Genomic DNA, 15,000 nt, shown 5'->3' on the forward strand with positions numbered 1-15,000 from the left:
TGCCTGTGTGACATTAATGAATGTATACCGGCTCCTAAAAACTGAGCATTGATTTTCATTAAAATGCATAGAATTGTAAGCTCTAAGTTAAACCTTCATTTCTTAGTCGCTGTAGCACATACAGAGATTTTTTTTTAAAGACAGCTTGAGCACACAAGGGCGAAAGTTTACTCTTGCCCATTCATTTTAGAAGTCAACAAACTCTTTAAATCTTCCTGTTCATCTTCAAACACCGTTTGAATCCCCTGACCTCTATCTGTGGGATTGTCAGATATCTCTATCTCAACTTCATCCTCATTTACAATCAAATCAATATAGCTATCGTCACCCATGTCAACCATGGCCACTAACGCCAGGTTTATTTCACTCTGACTGAAAGAAGAACTGTGCAGTCAAATGAACATGGGTGTTTATTTGTGTAGGTTATGTACCAGTATTTACACCAACTACGAAAAATTTCATTAGTCACACACCCTCTTTTATATCCCCATTGTCTATTTCAGGCATCAGACAATATTTACCTGATTCCTACCATGCGTGACGTAGCCGAACGCAGCCAGATGATGTGAATCAGGTTAAGACAATATAACCCTTTTTAAAAATGCCTGGATCGTTGAAAACCGCATGAACGTCACCGGTTAAAACATGCGTCTCCAGGTCAAAATGGGTTAAAGACACTGTTTCTACTATTTCAAATCTTATCTCAAACAATACCCTGTGCTCACAGTGTTCATTCACCATGTAACTGCCCATATGACCCCATTGCAGATGGCCTGTACTTTCTCACCACGGCCACTGGACGTGTGTACCAGGCCTACTGTGACATGACCACAGCAGGCGGTGGATGGACTCTGGTAGCCAGTGTCCATGAAAACAACATGCATGGAAAGTGCACTGTAGGGGACCGGTGGTCGAGTGAGCAGGGAAGCAATGCCAACCGCCCTGATGGAGAGGGGACCTGGGCCAACATGAGAACCTTTGAAACTCCAGAGGCTGCCACTAGTGATGACTACAAGGTATCTGATAACTGAAAGTTTGTACTGTGGGCCATTGGCCTACGCTAGGATCTGAAGCCCAGGAACTGGCCTAGCCTCTGTGCACATTAAGGGAGCTTAGGGACTAGAAGAGATGGGGCGGTGGCTGGGGTGCTATGATATTGCAATTCATCCCATGTTTTGGGCTTACTTAGGTAGAGTTTGTGCATTCCAATATGCAACCTTGCGTCCTCCACTTGTGCTTGTGGCCTCACACCAGGAAGTAATACGTTGTGATGACATCACTGACAACAGCATTATATTTCAATATCTTGCAAAAGCTCAATTTTTAAGTTATTTTATCATTTTCAAACAGGATGGTATATGAAGAATAGTCCCCCCAAAATAGTTTTGGCTAGGCTGACAGCGGGGAAACTTAATTGTTTTCTCCACAGAGGCATGGCATCAGCAAAACGTGAGGCCACAAGCCCAAGTGGAGGATGCAAGGTTGCATATTGGAATGCACCCATTGAGTGCCCTATGGCCTACAGCAGAGCCATATAGAAACAGAGTTGCGCAAATGGAGGACCAGGAAATAAATTGCAGCCCCACCCTTCAACTAGATTGAGGTCGTGCCTAAAGCGGCTGTCTTTCCATAGACTTAACATACAGTAGAACCAGTGGTAGTATAATTCGTTAGTCTTTATTTTTGGCTTTTTATGTGGTGGTTCTGAACCAAAAATAAGGACTAACGAATTATACTGCGGGGTAATCACCACAAATATGTAAACTATCAACTCTCTCTGTAATGATAACCACAACAGTTTTACCATCTGTGATGTTTATCTGAAGTTATTACTACCAACAGCAAGTCGTATTCCCTGCATTGCATTGCATTGCATTTGTTGTGTGCTACGTCCACTTCTAGGAACTAACATTCACAATGCTGAGCAGTTCTGAAACGCTAAACAGCCAATTTTGCTAATGCGGAAGTCCACCCTAGCACACGGTGGAGATTTCCCAACTCTGTTTCTATATGGCTCTGGCCTACAGTATATAAACACACCAGGAACACTAGTTCCTTATCTTAAGTTCCAAGGCTAAAGTTCCTGGGCCAATATTCCGCAGTATAAATAGAGCTAATGATGCCTACAAGGACTCTTTGGCGGAGGCAAACAGACAAACAAACCGTTCAATGCACACCTTGGCAGCCTTACTTCATGCACTCTGATGTTGTGCTTTTACAGAATCCTGGCTACTATGACATCACGGCTGAGGATGTGTCCGTTTGGCATGTTTCCAACAACATTCCACTGCAGCACTGGACCATCGGTTCCATCCTGAGATACCACACAGAGACCAGCTTTCTTACACTCCATGGAGGAAACCTATACCACCTTTTCAAGGTGATTAAATAGAAATATTCATGTGTCCACACACACTCGGCTGCTGGTTCAAATTTGCATATATTTTTGAATTTTGAAGATTATTTTAATATCTTTAATCTGTTCTTCATTTGTCATTTTTAGCGCTACCCAGTGAGGTACAACATTGGAGCGTGTCGCACGAACAATGGACCGTCTAGTCCTGTAGTGTACGATTATGGCAATGCTGCCAGCACAAGGAACTTGTATAGCCCAAACTCTCGAAGTATGAAACCACATTCCATTTTCAATTTTGATATGTCACATACACAGAGTCCAATAAACATGTGAACACTTCATTTTTCCCAGATGAATTCATTCCTGGCTTTGTCACATTCAGAGTGTTCAACTATGAGAGGGCAGCAATGGCCATGTGCTCTGGAGTGAAACCAACTGGCTGCAATACTGAACATGTAAGAATAACCACAGCCAAAATTTAATTTACCTGAAGAAAAACTCTTTGGTCTCATAGCTGTTTATCAACATAAGTTCTACCATGACCAAAGTAATGAGAATAAAGTACTATATGCAGAAAACGTACAAAGCTACTTATTGTACATAGCATTTTGTAAAATGTTAGCCTGATAAACTGTTCCTATGCTTCACAGTTCTGCATTGGTGGAGGAGGACACTTCCCTTACGCTGCTCCTCGCCAGTGTGGTGACTTCCCATCCTTTGACTGGGATGGTTATGGAACACATACTGGATGGAGTGCTTCCAGAGAGATCACGGAGGCTGCAGTGCTCATCTTCTACCGCTGAGCTAATAAGGCTCTTAATCTCTTCAGACACAGCCCCTGTTCTAAATTAACTGTTACCAGAATGGCAATGACCAAGTCATACTGTTTTAATGTTTTAATGTCATAATGTGCATTGTCATAGTGGTGTAGTACTATGGCAGTAAAGTTTTTTCAATGACTATTACAAAGCTCCAGTAGTGGAACGCTGTGTATTAAGGGGCTACTAGTGTGACAGTAGCTGCTGACAATGGGATGTCACATGTCCGCAGCACTGATCTACTTGCCTCTTTCGCTAATGTTGCTTGCCCTTCTTGTATCCTTCTGTGCTTCTGTCTATACTCCACTCTTGACATGAGTGTGCCCCTATTACAGTAATGCTACACTGTGGTCATGTTTCTCTTGTGTGTACTATTGCTGCGCTTTTGTGATCGCTTAATTTTAAAATAAGCAATCTTTGTTGTTCTGTGAGTAAAAATGGTCTTTAAAAAGATATTTTGCCTGTCATTCATCCATGTTCCATATCTAGAAATGCCTACTGTACATCACAATACAATCACACTGCACTATTATTAACAGTGGCAAGTTTACCAAGCTGATCTATACATGCCAATGCATGCATCCAAATGGAAAACTTATATATCCATGGATATATACGTTTTCCATTTCTCTGTACTCTGTACTAAGTACTAATTGATGCATATGTGTTGAATGCATTGTGTTTAAGTTCCACCCCTGCAGCAACTTAAACCAGCTAGACCACGACACCAGTCAAGTCAAATCATACTAGAATAGATACACCAACACACCAGATCATTTAGAGCAAAGAGCCTTCAGGGCCAGGATGCTTACTTATGTCATGAGTACATGTGTAGGACAGAATGGGTTCCATTGTAGTTAGTGAGTGGACAGAACATTCCACCAAAGATTTCCAATATGGTACCCAAGTTAAAGCATACCACGTGTCACCAATGTAACAAATTGGGATCAAGTCCGGTCTCCTAAATGGGCAATGAGCTCCATTCATTCTGAACCTCCGGGGACGTGTGTCTGTGTGTGTGTGTGTGTGTGTGTGTGTGTGTGTGTGTGTGTGTGTGTGTGTGTGTGTGTGTGTGTGTGTGTGTGTGTGTGTGTAAGAGTGTAAGAGTGTAGGAGAGAGAGAGAAAGAGAGAGAGAGAGAGAGAGAGAGAGAGAGAGAGAGAGAGAGAGAGAGAGAGAGAGAGAGAGAGAGAGAGTGTGTGTATGTGTGTCTAACATGCGTGCGTACCATGTTCTCGGCGGTGAGGCGTGCCACCTCCTGGCCGATGCTCTCGTTGATGTTGCTCTTCTCGTTGAAGAGCTTCTGCAGCTGCTCGTTCTCCTTCTGCAGGTGGTCGTTCTTGAAGCTCAGCGTCTCCATGCGGCTCTCAAAGCTCTCCCTCTGCTCCCGCACCTGTGTCTCCATCACCCTGACAACAAACAAACAAACAAACAGAAACAATAAACATAAACAGTAAACATGTGGCTTCTTGAAGCTCAGGGTCTCATGCGGCTCTCAAAGCCCTTCCTCTGCTGCATCTCCATCCCCATTACAATAAACAAGCGCTCAAAAAACACACATGTAACAAAACAAGAGTAACCGAGGTCAATATGAACACCTTCACTAACTATTGTTCCAGGAGCATGCTCAGGAAGAATCACAATACTACATACTACAATAGGCCTATGGCCATAGTAGAATTCATATAGTGACATGAGAAGTTTTCTTGCAGTCTGGGCTCTCCACTCTTAACTGAAGAAAGTAATAGAAACCATAATTAAGACATGTCCTATTTCTGCAATGTAGCCAATGTAGTGGCCCTCTCATACAGTACATGTACAGTATGATACTGGCAGAGCTGGTGGCTTCCTGAAGATGAGGTGCCATACAAATGCAAAGTTACACTTCGATTTTTTTCGCACATCTCAGCTGGCATATGCGTCGGAGATGGCCCATGGGTCACTCAGCAAACAACTTAAAGAAACTCCCGCACACTGACCATTCACTGTTCTTTCTTTAATAAACAACGTTTCGGTACTAGACCTTCATCAGAGATTGCCTGATGAAGGTCTAGTACCGAAACATTGTTTATTAAAGAAAGAACAGCGAAATGGTCAGTGTGCGGGAGTTTCTTTAAGTTGTATACAAATGCAAAGTAACTTCATATTTTGTAAAAATTGAGTTTACTAGACTGAAATGGTGTTCGTAACAACTCCTTTACCTTGTGTCAAAGTCTTATGGTCCAAATGTGTCCTGTTTTAGAGATCTTGCTATGTCAGATTTTCAATAACTATAAAATCCAACCCAATACCAATGCTTTGAAGGTCTTTTTCTCAGTTTCATTGTTGGCATAGTTACTGTACTTTGCCTTTGTGGGGCAGTCCTGTAGTCTGATACTACACACTGAGCTGAAGAGAAGCACAAGAGAAGCCACAATTCTGGGGTGCATTTCTCAAAAGAGAAGTTGTTAGGCTGTTAGCAACTTCGGTAGTTGCAAATGGGAAAATGCATTGAAAACAACAAAGTAGCTAATGTAGTAAGCAACTTTGGTTTCGAGAAATGCACCCCTGGGTGTGTATGGGAGGAGGCGACTACACTGTGGGGAAGGGTCACAGAGGCCAAGGAGTGGTATGGGACTGAAAGACCTGGTAGCCTTCTGAAGTCCATCAAAGGCCATCAGGAGGTTTCCATCTTCCTCAGCATCCTCTGAACTCTCTGCAGCTGACCTGTGAAGGCAGACAACAGGCTGGTAAGAAACACATGGATCAAAGATATATATTTTTTGCACTCACACGTCAGGTGGCGCAACAGCATCTAAAGCTTCATAAACAAATGAATTAGTAATTGGTGGTTGATATGCTGCAATGGATGTACTTCTTAGATAGTCCAATAAAATCAAACAAACAACAAAATCCATACAACAGTGGCACTGGCTGATCTTACGCCGTGCTGACATGCTACTGCTGAAACGTCACGACTCACACACAAATTGTCTCTCTGCTCTCACTCTCGCTCTCGCAATCGGTCTCGCTCTCTCTCACACACACACACACACACACACACACACACACACACACACACACACACACACACACACACACACACACACACACACACACACACACACACACACACACACACACACACACACACACACACACACACAAACGAGAAATTGAATAGAAGACATGAACGCCACATTACAATATTGAGTATTGGCTGATGAGTTCCATGCTGCTGTTCCCCAGGAGTTGTCTGATGACGGCATTCATCTTCACTGAGGAGAAACAGACAGAGGAATATATTACAAACTGTCCGTAAGTATTCGTTTAAAAAGGTGTGTCACTTAAAAAAGTGTTCCAGGGTAGAGCTACCTTTCGCTTGGTGGGTCTGTTCCCTCATTTTCCTCTCCTGTTCCATCTTCTGGGTTTGGACGTTGTGGAGATCTTTCCTCAGCTCTGGCAACACCTGCATAGCAACAATCACCATAGACCTGTTGCTTAACCTCAATGGCTACTGCTGGGGGAAATTGCTGCTTATTATTGATCTTATTGAACCGCGACAGCTGATATTGTGATGTGTCGTGTGTTGCTGACTGAACATAATGAACCTGAGGATGATGTGTCTTTGCTTTATTGAGCAAAATGATAAAAAAATGAAAGGCACAAAACTTAATGGATACCGTAAGGCCATTGGAAGCTGACCCATTTTGTGTGAGCCGAATTCCATGTGAGGGACACCAAAAAGGGTCAGGGTTGGAGTTTGGGCAGGGCAACTCTACTCCCCTTCGCTTGGGGCGCCATTGAGGGCTGCCCCCTTGCACGGGTGAGGCATAAAAGCAATTTCGTTGTGTGCAGTGTGAGGTGTTCACTTGTGTGCTGTGGAGTGCTGTGTAACAATGACAATGGGAGTTGGAGTTTCCCAAGGGGCTTTCACGTCACTACAACCTCCCATGAGGTAATGGTATGTGGGGTATGCGTCTTGCTACAGTACCTTGACGTGTTTGGCGAGCTGTGTGAGCTGCTCCTGCAGGTCCGAGTTGGCCTGCCTCTCCTCCTCTATCTGGGCGTGCAGCCGTAAGGTCTCCTCGCGGAGACGCCTGTTCTCCAGCTTCAGCATCTCCACCTCCTTGGCAGAGTCCTCCCGCAGGATCTCCAGGTTGTTCTCCGCAATCCTGGAGGGACCATGAAAAACAGGAAGGAAGTTGTTTTGGTAACACCCAGTGCTTGAAGTGGGGGGAAACTCAGGGAAACCAGTTCCCCTTCCTCATAATTTTCATAATCAGGGTTCTGGCAGAACTTAAGTCGTGTGCCCCATTTCATAAGTTCAACACAAGTTTTCAGACAATAGACCTACAAAAACTTGACTTGTGCTGATTTGGTACTGACGAGACTGTCGGAAAATCAGGGTTACAGCACTTCTTTTTGGATGGTATTTTTGGACTATTAGGATTCCTGCACCTCTTTTTTCCACTTCAAGCACTGGTAACACCTTAGAATAGTGGTCTCTATAAACACGTTAGAAACACTTTGTATATAATGAGCTAAGTATCAACTAAACATTAACTAATGACATTTTTGGTCCATGCCACTTGTCCATACCACTGAAAAGATGGTCCTAGCTTGTAACCATCACTTTTTCCACAATGCAAAAATAGCATACCCTGACAACTTGACACATTAATTCCCAAACCTACACCTTTGGTAACACCTTAGAATAGAGGTCTCAAAAAAGCTTCATAAAAACTTTGTAGATAATGAACTAATTATCAACTAAACATTTATGAATGTTTGTAAATGAGCAAGTGGAAGAGGAAGTGTGTCCAACACCAGATAAAAGAAAAGTCTTTGGGTGTGTTAAGCCAGGTTATTTCATGAAGAACTGAAAAGCAGCACTCGCAGATATGATTATTTATGCCTTATAAATAAATAACAAAGAGTAAAACGCCACAACCAGTTTTAAATTTATTGAGTTTCTGGTGGGCCAAAGTCAACCCTAACCGACTTCACCATAAAGAAGTGAATACTGGTGGACTATTGAAAAGAAGGACTAATCCATATTGAAGTGGGACCTTGACTTCCTGTAGAGGCATTTAAGTTGATTTAAGTTATAAAGAGGGGCATGGAATAATCTCTTACTTGCGAAACCGCTCCTCTTTTTCCAAGTCTTCCTGGAGTTTTCTCTGCAGTGAACTGAAGTTCTCTTCAGAAACAGACAGAGATAGAGACAAAGAGTTGAAATATCAGGCCTCAGTTCTAACACAAATGGCACAAACCAGCCTAAGCACCAGAGGAGTGAATCTTCAAATGAATCACCTCGTAACTGCTGCGTGGTCTCACTGAACCGTCTCTCCAGCACAGTTTTCTCCACTTCCATATCGGCCTTCTGTGACTGGAGATCTGAGATGATCTGATGGACAAACATCATACTGATACTGTTATGATGTACCTCAACCTTATGATGTACAGTACCTCTATAATGATAAGAAGTCATGCGTCTAGTGCAAAATGTCCATTTTTAAATACAATTTTCACATTATAGTGTATGTGTTGCAGAGTAGATATAACTAAACCCCAAGACCAAAACAGGGGTATTTCATTTAAGGTTCCAGCAAAACCAAATTAAGAGTGAATCAGGACCATATCAGAGGAAGACATGTGATGTCACATACAGTATGTGCCCTTATATAATTGGTGAGATCTGTGGTCCCACTGCATCCCAGCTGACCTGATTGGCCTCCTCCTTGTTTTTCTTCTCCTGCTTCTCTAGAGACACTTTTTCATTGGCTGATTTCTTCAGCTCTGCCTCCAGCAGTTGCACCTTGTCCAAGCCCTGTGAGTGGGAGTTGGCCAGTCCTGTGAGCCTCTCCATCAGGCCACGGTTCTCTTTGTTCTGCAAAAAGGCCCATAACATGTCATCTGTAAGTCAATCATAAGTACATAAGCCAAAGGCGCAAACAAAACAAAAAAAATCCATACAATAGTGGCACTGGCTGTCGTTGCATCGCCTTGACGTGTGCTACAGTACTGCTGAAACGTCACTGACCCATAATACTGCATCAAGTCCACACATGCATCTATGAAGCATATCTTGCATATCTTATGAAGCAGCACTATGAGGTTAATCAGTAGTGATATGCACTTGTGGTGGGTCAAGTCCTTCAAGACCGAGTCAAGACAGTCAAGTCTTTCAGGGGTCAAGGCCAAGTCCAAACAGAGAGAGCAGAAAATGGTCTTGAGTCTGGACCCAAGTCAGAGTGCTATATCACTATATCAACTCATTGTAGGCACAGGCCAACACACACACACACACACACACACACACACACACACACACACACACACACACACACACACACACACACACACACACACACACACACACACACACACACACACACACACACACACACACACACACACACACACACACACACACACACACACGCATGTTACAAATCTACAACTGCATTCAAGAGAAGCCATCCATAAGGTTTGAAAGAAATCCATCACTTTTTGGTGAACAAGACCTACATCAACATGTAAAAAGAATAAAAATGTCAAAAGATCAGAAGAGTACCTGCTCATCCAGCTTCTTGCGTAGCTGCTGCACGCGGTAGGAGAGCTGCACGTTCTGGACGAGACGCCGCACAGTCTGGAAGCGTTTCCGGGCCAACCAGGCACGAGCGTATTTCTGCAGCACCAGCGCTTTCTGCTCCTCCACCAGCTGAAAACAGTAACACACACATACACACACACATTTATATGTGTATTATATGCACATGCAAATACAAAACTCAGCAACTCTCAAATGTATATTGCAGTTGGCCCACATATACCATTAATATATAGTGTAATAGTCGGTCAATTTGAGTTTGACACCCGTGGTATAGAGAATAAAGAATAGTTGGAGAACAAAGCTAACGGGTACTCTACACAACAGCCTTTAAAAAAGGTCCAATGCTCTGGGCTGGGTTTTGTGGGCACATCGGGACATACTAACATTTGTCGATTCATTCTTAGTACTGTTCATTTTTTGCCACTTTACTGGTGCCATAACACTCTGCTATCCAAAATCACACTGTGTGCGAGCGTCACCTTACATACGTGCCACCCTCAGATGTCCATAAGCCAGGATGGTGAGTGGTAACAGTGGCACTACTATGGAGCACTCAATGAATATTGTTTCTAGGCTACTTCACTCAGGTCAGAACACAGTGACAGACTTACCGTAGGCTGATTTATTGTCCATTAAACTTGCATGAAATGGAAAATTTGCTTTGGTAGTGGCACAAAAATCCACAAGACAAACACACATCACAATCAGACAAATAATAAATACGTAGATATGGGTAAAAATAAGACAAACTACAGAACAGAAAAAACATAATTACAGTACTTTGTCCATGCAAATCAGTTAAATGCTACCCCAAATCACCTTTTTGTACTGCTTGCGTGCGCGCCATCCCCGGACGTAAGCCTGGATGGTGACGGTGGCACGGAGGAGCATCTGGCACATCCTGCGCACCAGGTGACCACGGACATGTTTCTGGATGACCACCGCCGCCCAGGCCCGCTTCAGGGCCATCGCCGTAATGTTCTGCCTACAGCGGGTGGAAAATGGAAATAACCAATCAGAGCTGACCACTGGACAAACACACACCAATTCTAGCTCATCACTGGACAGAAACCAATCGAAGTAGAGGATCATTGGCCACACCACCACCAATCATGTGTACCGTATCAGTTGTTGATTACCAATGACATTGATCACAGTTCACCCATGACAGATAACTGCTACATCCTTACCCCCCCCCCCCCCCCCACACACACACACACACACACGGTGACTTGACCTCAGTCTGACCTGATGCGTCTCTGTCCGCGGATGTACATCTGCAGGGTGAGGACGGCGTTCCTGATTCGCAGGAAGACGCGTCGCTGCATCCAGCCCCTCACGTGTGATTGGATGGTAACGCATGCCGCCCTCTGACGGTCCAATCGCAGCTTCTCAAGGTAGGCCACCTGTCCCGCCCTCAGGAAGATCTTGGTGCGGCCAAACTTGTACTGGTTTGAGTCCTGCAGAAATAGAATAGAACAGAACAGAATACGGTAGAATAAAACACAAAATGTTGATTTATATTAAACTCAGTACAATGACTTCTTGTTTATTTCCCCCTTTATTGTACATAGTACAGTGAAGATGAAGTGGGAGACAGAGATAAGGTAAAGTTGGGAATTGACCCAGTCCAGACTCATACTTGGGTCCCTATGGACATGCAAGCCTATTCAAGATTAAGTACATAGTAGTAATATTACATAGTACATATAGTAGCGTGATGCGCCATCTCACCTGCCTTAATATCCCCCCGGGGATCAATAAAGATACTCTACTCTACTACTCACTCGCTACAATGGCATCTAAAACAGCAACCTAAAAGTGCCCACAACAAAGGAAATAAATAATGCACTATACAAAAATGAATATGCAATAAAAACGCTGAGTGGGTGCTCATACACAAACAGACATATTAGAGATATAAAACAGACTTGTTCGCTTGTCATCAAGCAGCATACGGAGTAGTAGAGGTACCGTACTGAGCAGAGGTCAAGTGAGTTTAAATATGGCAATTCTCAGTAGTCTAGAAAACTAGACAAACACGAAAAATAGTTTTGCTGAGTTGTCTAGTATTTTGGAGGTCAGACACAAAAACAGCTAACCTGTCATCTAAAACCTGCTCCAGCCCAACCCCACCCCCCTGGCACATCTGAAGTTCCTTACACCTTGAAAGCAAGCAGGAAGTGAGAGCACGAGGAGGTTAAGCTGATTAAGTGTGTGAGCATTTGCATGCAAAAGCTGGGAGTAATATTATGCATGCACCATGAGTCTCAGACATGTGCACTATAATGTTGGAGTAGAGCAGTAAAGAGGTAGCCTGATTATCGTCGACTTTCAAATCTCTTCGAGACTTGGTCTGACCAAGAGCATAACAATTAACATTTCCCAAACAGCATTTTCCAAATGGCCTCCCTTGGTTTGCTTATGATTGTTTGCTTCCCATCAAAGTAGGAGGAGTTCCCGTATTTTTGGGAACTCAGAAAGTACTTGCAGTGACTCTTGACCTGACTGGTAGCAAGGCTGAAGCTGTTGCGTCACTAGGAGGGCACGGCCTGGCTAGTAAAGAGGACTCTATGAGTTAATGATTCAGGCTGCCTACTCAGTTCATCTGCTACTCAGTTCAGACACTACACATGGTGCTTGTTTTAATCATCAGCTTTACATAAACATGATCATTCATTTCTATCATGCATGAGGGTACTGGAGACCCCAAATATTGTTTCTACGAATGCAGAGTTCGAACCTGCAACCCAACAAAGAACTTTGTAACCCCAAGAACCCTGCAACCACAACAGGAACCTTTTGACCCTCCAAGATTCCTGCAACCATACAAAAGAACCCTTTTACCTTACCGAGGCCCCAGCAGCAACCATCCAAAAGAACAACTCCCTAACCTACGGTCATACAAGTCATGAGATACAGTATTATGTAAGGGATAACCTTCAGTGCTAAGGTCACTGATGTGGAATAGTGCCTGACAGAGGGATGCAGAGCATACTTCCGTGATCACATGGCAATCCAAGTTTCAACACAGAAACTTTCAACACAGTTTCCTGTGTTCCTAGCACATGTGAGGTGAGTTCGAGGCAAATTCATGCTCTATGAGGTAGGCTAGGCTAAGCCAACATAAGACTGAGCAAGGACACATTCACACCCTTAAAGGTATAAGGCCCGGACACTGACCTACCGTGGCGCTAACAGTAGGGCGCTCGTCTGCTACGTGGCTGACCCAGGTTCTAATACTTGCACTTGGTCCTTTGCCAACCCTTCCCCATCTCTCTCTCCCCACTCAATTCCTGTCCAACTCTTCATTGCACTATCATAATAAAGGGAAAAATGCCCCCCAAAAAAGGACACAGACACACTAACATGCACACTCACCAACATACAGCGCCTTGCTACAACACCAACCACTGAAGATCAACAGCCACCAACACTGACCAACTCACACTTATTAGCACAAACGTACAAACACAAATATGTGTCAACACTCACCCACATGCAGCACCATTCCACTGTATACAGCATTACACCACCTTCCAACAGAAAGCTACTGTACGTCCTACAGCCTTGCATGAGAACAGACTGGCCTCACCCAACACCAAACATGTTAATTCTATAAGCCAGCTCTATTGTACGCAGCATCAAGAACCAATCTGCTGAATGATCTGTGTGTGTGAGTAAGCTCACACACACGCGCAGCCACCGTCCACTACAGGCCAGGGCTGTATGTCATGGAGGGTAAGAATGAATGGTTACACTGCAGAATTTGATGCCTGAAGAAGATCTATGATTGAAACGTTGCTCCAAATAAGTCTTTTGCAAGCAGTGTGCAGATCCTTTCCCGCTCCTAGATACACAGCAGAATTCCCTATTTTTAGAGCAAAACTAGTACAAGGCTCATGGCTAACGCAAAACTGCACACAGACATTCACAGTCACTGCAGGGATAAGATCATGACCATGACATTAAAGGTGCTCTGTGTAATATATTTTAGAAATCTCCTTCCAGAATTCATGCTGCCAATTCATTATGAGTGGGAAAATTGTACTTTTCTTACATGAAAAGGTGGATTCACTCCATGTCCGCCATTTGGAATTTCCAGAAATGTTTACTAGCAAAACTTACTGTACTTTTCGCATACTAGTGGATATTAGTTTATCATTTAGCAAATATCCATAAACAGATCAAATTTGGCAGTAGGAAGCAAAGTTTCAATGAGCAGCACAGTTGCAATACCTACTCTGGCCATCATCCTACACAGTGCACTTTTAAACCATAATTGAATTTAAGGGGGAATTTAAGTTACATAAGAAAACATTTAATTCATATGTGTGACAAAACACCAACATTCAAGGTCCACATTACAAATCTCTTTAAACAAAAGTTGGCCAATCGTGACAAGAAGCGGACGTGGTGTTGGACGTGAATGCCTTTCGTGCGACATGCTATGGGGTGGGGGTGAGGGTCACCAAAGCTTACACTGGTAAAAAATGTGGGCCCCTGGAGAAAAAGGTTGGGATCGCACACAGTCATTGCAGGTCGAAGATCGCAACCCTGATTATAACCTAAGCATGAGCTTAAGCATGCAGAGGTACAGTCCAGTACCGTACATGTGGAAATGCAATATGTTTCAGAGGGGGCTGAGGTACAGTAACTGAGTATGGTGTGTGTGTGTGTGTGTGTGTGTGTGTGTGTGTGTGTGTGTGTGTGTGTGTGTGTGTGTGTGTGTGTGTGTGTGTGTGTGTGTGTGTGTGTGTGTGTGTGTGTGTATGTGTGTGTATGTGTGTGTGTATGTGTGTGTGTGTCTGTGTGTGTGTGTGTGTGTGTGTGTGTGTGTGTGTGTGTGTGTGTGTGTGCGTGCGCGTGTGCGTGTGCGTGTGCGTGTGTGTGTACCATGTGTGTGTTTGTGCGTTTGCTCCACAATAGAGTAGGAGGAAGGGATTCTGGAGTGAATGATGCACGTGAGAAGGATGAAAAGGAGGAAAAGGAGATGGACGAGTGCACACAGAGAATGTGGCAGACGAGTGGAATGAGGAAGCAGGAGAGACGGATGAATGAATTCAGAGAAAGAGGGATGGAGGGAAATACTGCACAGAGGAGAGGAGGAGAAGGGGGAACAAAAGAGTGGGAGAAATTGGGGCAGAGGAGAGGGCAAGGGAAGAGAAGAAAAGATGACACAGCTACAATTTTGTTTATGAACGAGTAAGTGTCTCCATGTGTTAAGAG

General features: G+C 43.8%; 2 protein-coding genes across 3 annotated transcripts in view; one reads left to right on the top strand and one right to left on the bottom strand.

The window, feature by feature from the left end:
* LOC134446616 (intelectin-like) overlaps window positions 1-3,611 on the top strand; it is a 4,846-nt gene extending 1,235 nt beyond the window's left edge. Inside the window, exons 3-7 of the mRNA XM_063195923.1 lie at window positions 769-1,016; window positions 2,222-2,380; window positions 2,504-2,624; window positions 2,708-2,811; window positions 3,007-3,611. Coding sequence (XP_063051993.1) covers window positions 769-1,016; window positions 2,222-2,380; window positions 2,504-2,624; window positions 2,708-2,811; window positions 3,007-3,159 — 785 coding nt within the window. The 3' untranslated portion in view covers window positions 3,160-3,611. The remainder of the gene's footprint in view (window positions 1-768; window positions 1,017-2,221; window positions 2,381-2,503; window positions 2,625-2,707; window positions 2,812-3,006) is intronic.
* The window catches only part of myo5c (myosin VC), a 51,103-nt gene that overhangs the window by 14,596 nt on the left and 21,507 nt on the right, over window positions 1-15,000 (bottom strand). For both annotated transcript variants that reach the window (XM_063196471.1, XM_063196472.1), the window contains 11 exons: window positions 11,020-11,231; window positions 10,591-10,756; window positions 9,733-9,879; window positions 8,881-9,045; window positions 8,469-8,562; window positions 8,292-8,355; window positions 7,147-7,327; window positions 6,528-6,621; window positions 6,358-6,430; window positions 5,799-5,879; window positions 4,402-4,582 (listed from right to left, as the gene is read on the bottom strand). In XM_063196471.1, the coding sequence (XP_063052541.1) occupies window positions 4,402-4,582; window positions 5,799-5,879; window positions 6,358-6,430; window positions 6,528-6,621; window positions 7,147-7,327; window positions 8,292-8,355; window positions 8,469-8,562; window positions 8,881-9,045; window positions 9,733-9,879; window positions 10,591-10,756; window positions 11,020-11,231 (1,458 nt within the window). The remainder of the gene's footprint in view (window positions 1-4,401; window positions 4,583-5,798; window positions 5,880-6,357; window positions 6,431-6,527; window positions 6,622-7,146; window positions 7,328-8,291; window positions 8,356-8,468; window positions 8,563-8,880; window positions 9,046-9,732; window positions 9,880-10,590; window positions 10,757-11,019; window positions 11,232-15,000) is intronic.

The sequence above is a fragment of the Engraulis encrasicolus genome, chromosome 4 (genome assembly GCF_034702125.1).
Source record: "Engraulis encrasicolus isolate BLACKSEA-1 chromosome 4, IST_EnEncr_1.0, whole genome shotgun sequence".
Taxonomy (NCBI): domain Eukaryota; kingdom Metazoa; phylum Chordata; class Actinopteri; order Clupeiformes; family Engraulidae; genus Engraulis; species Engraulis encrasicolus.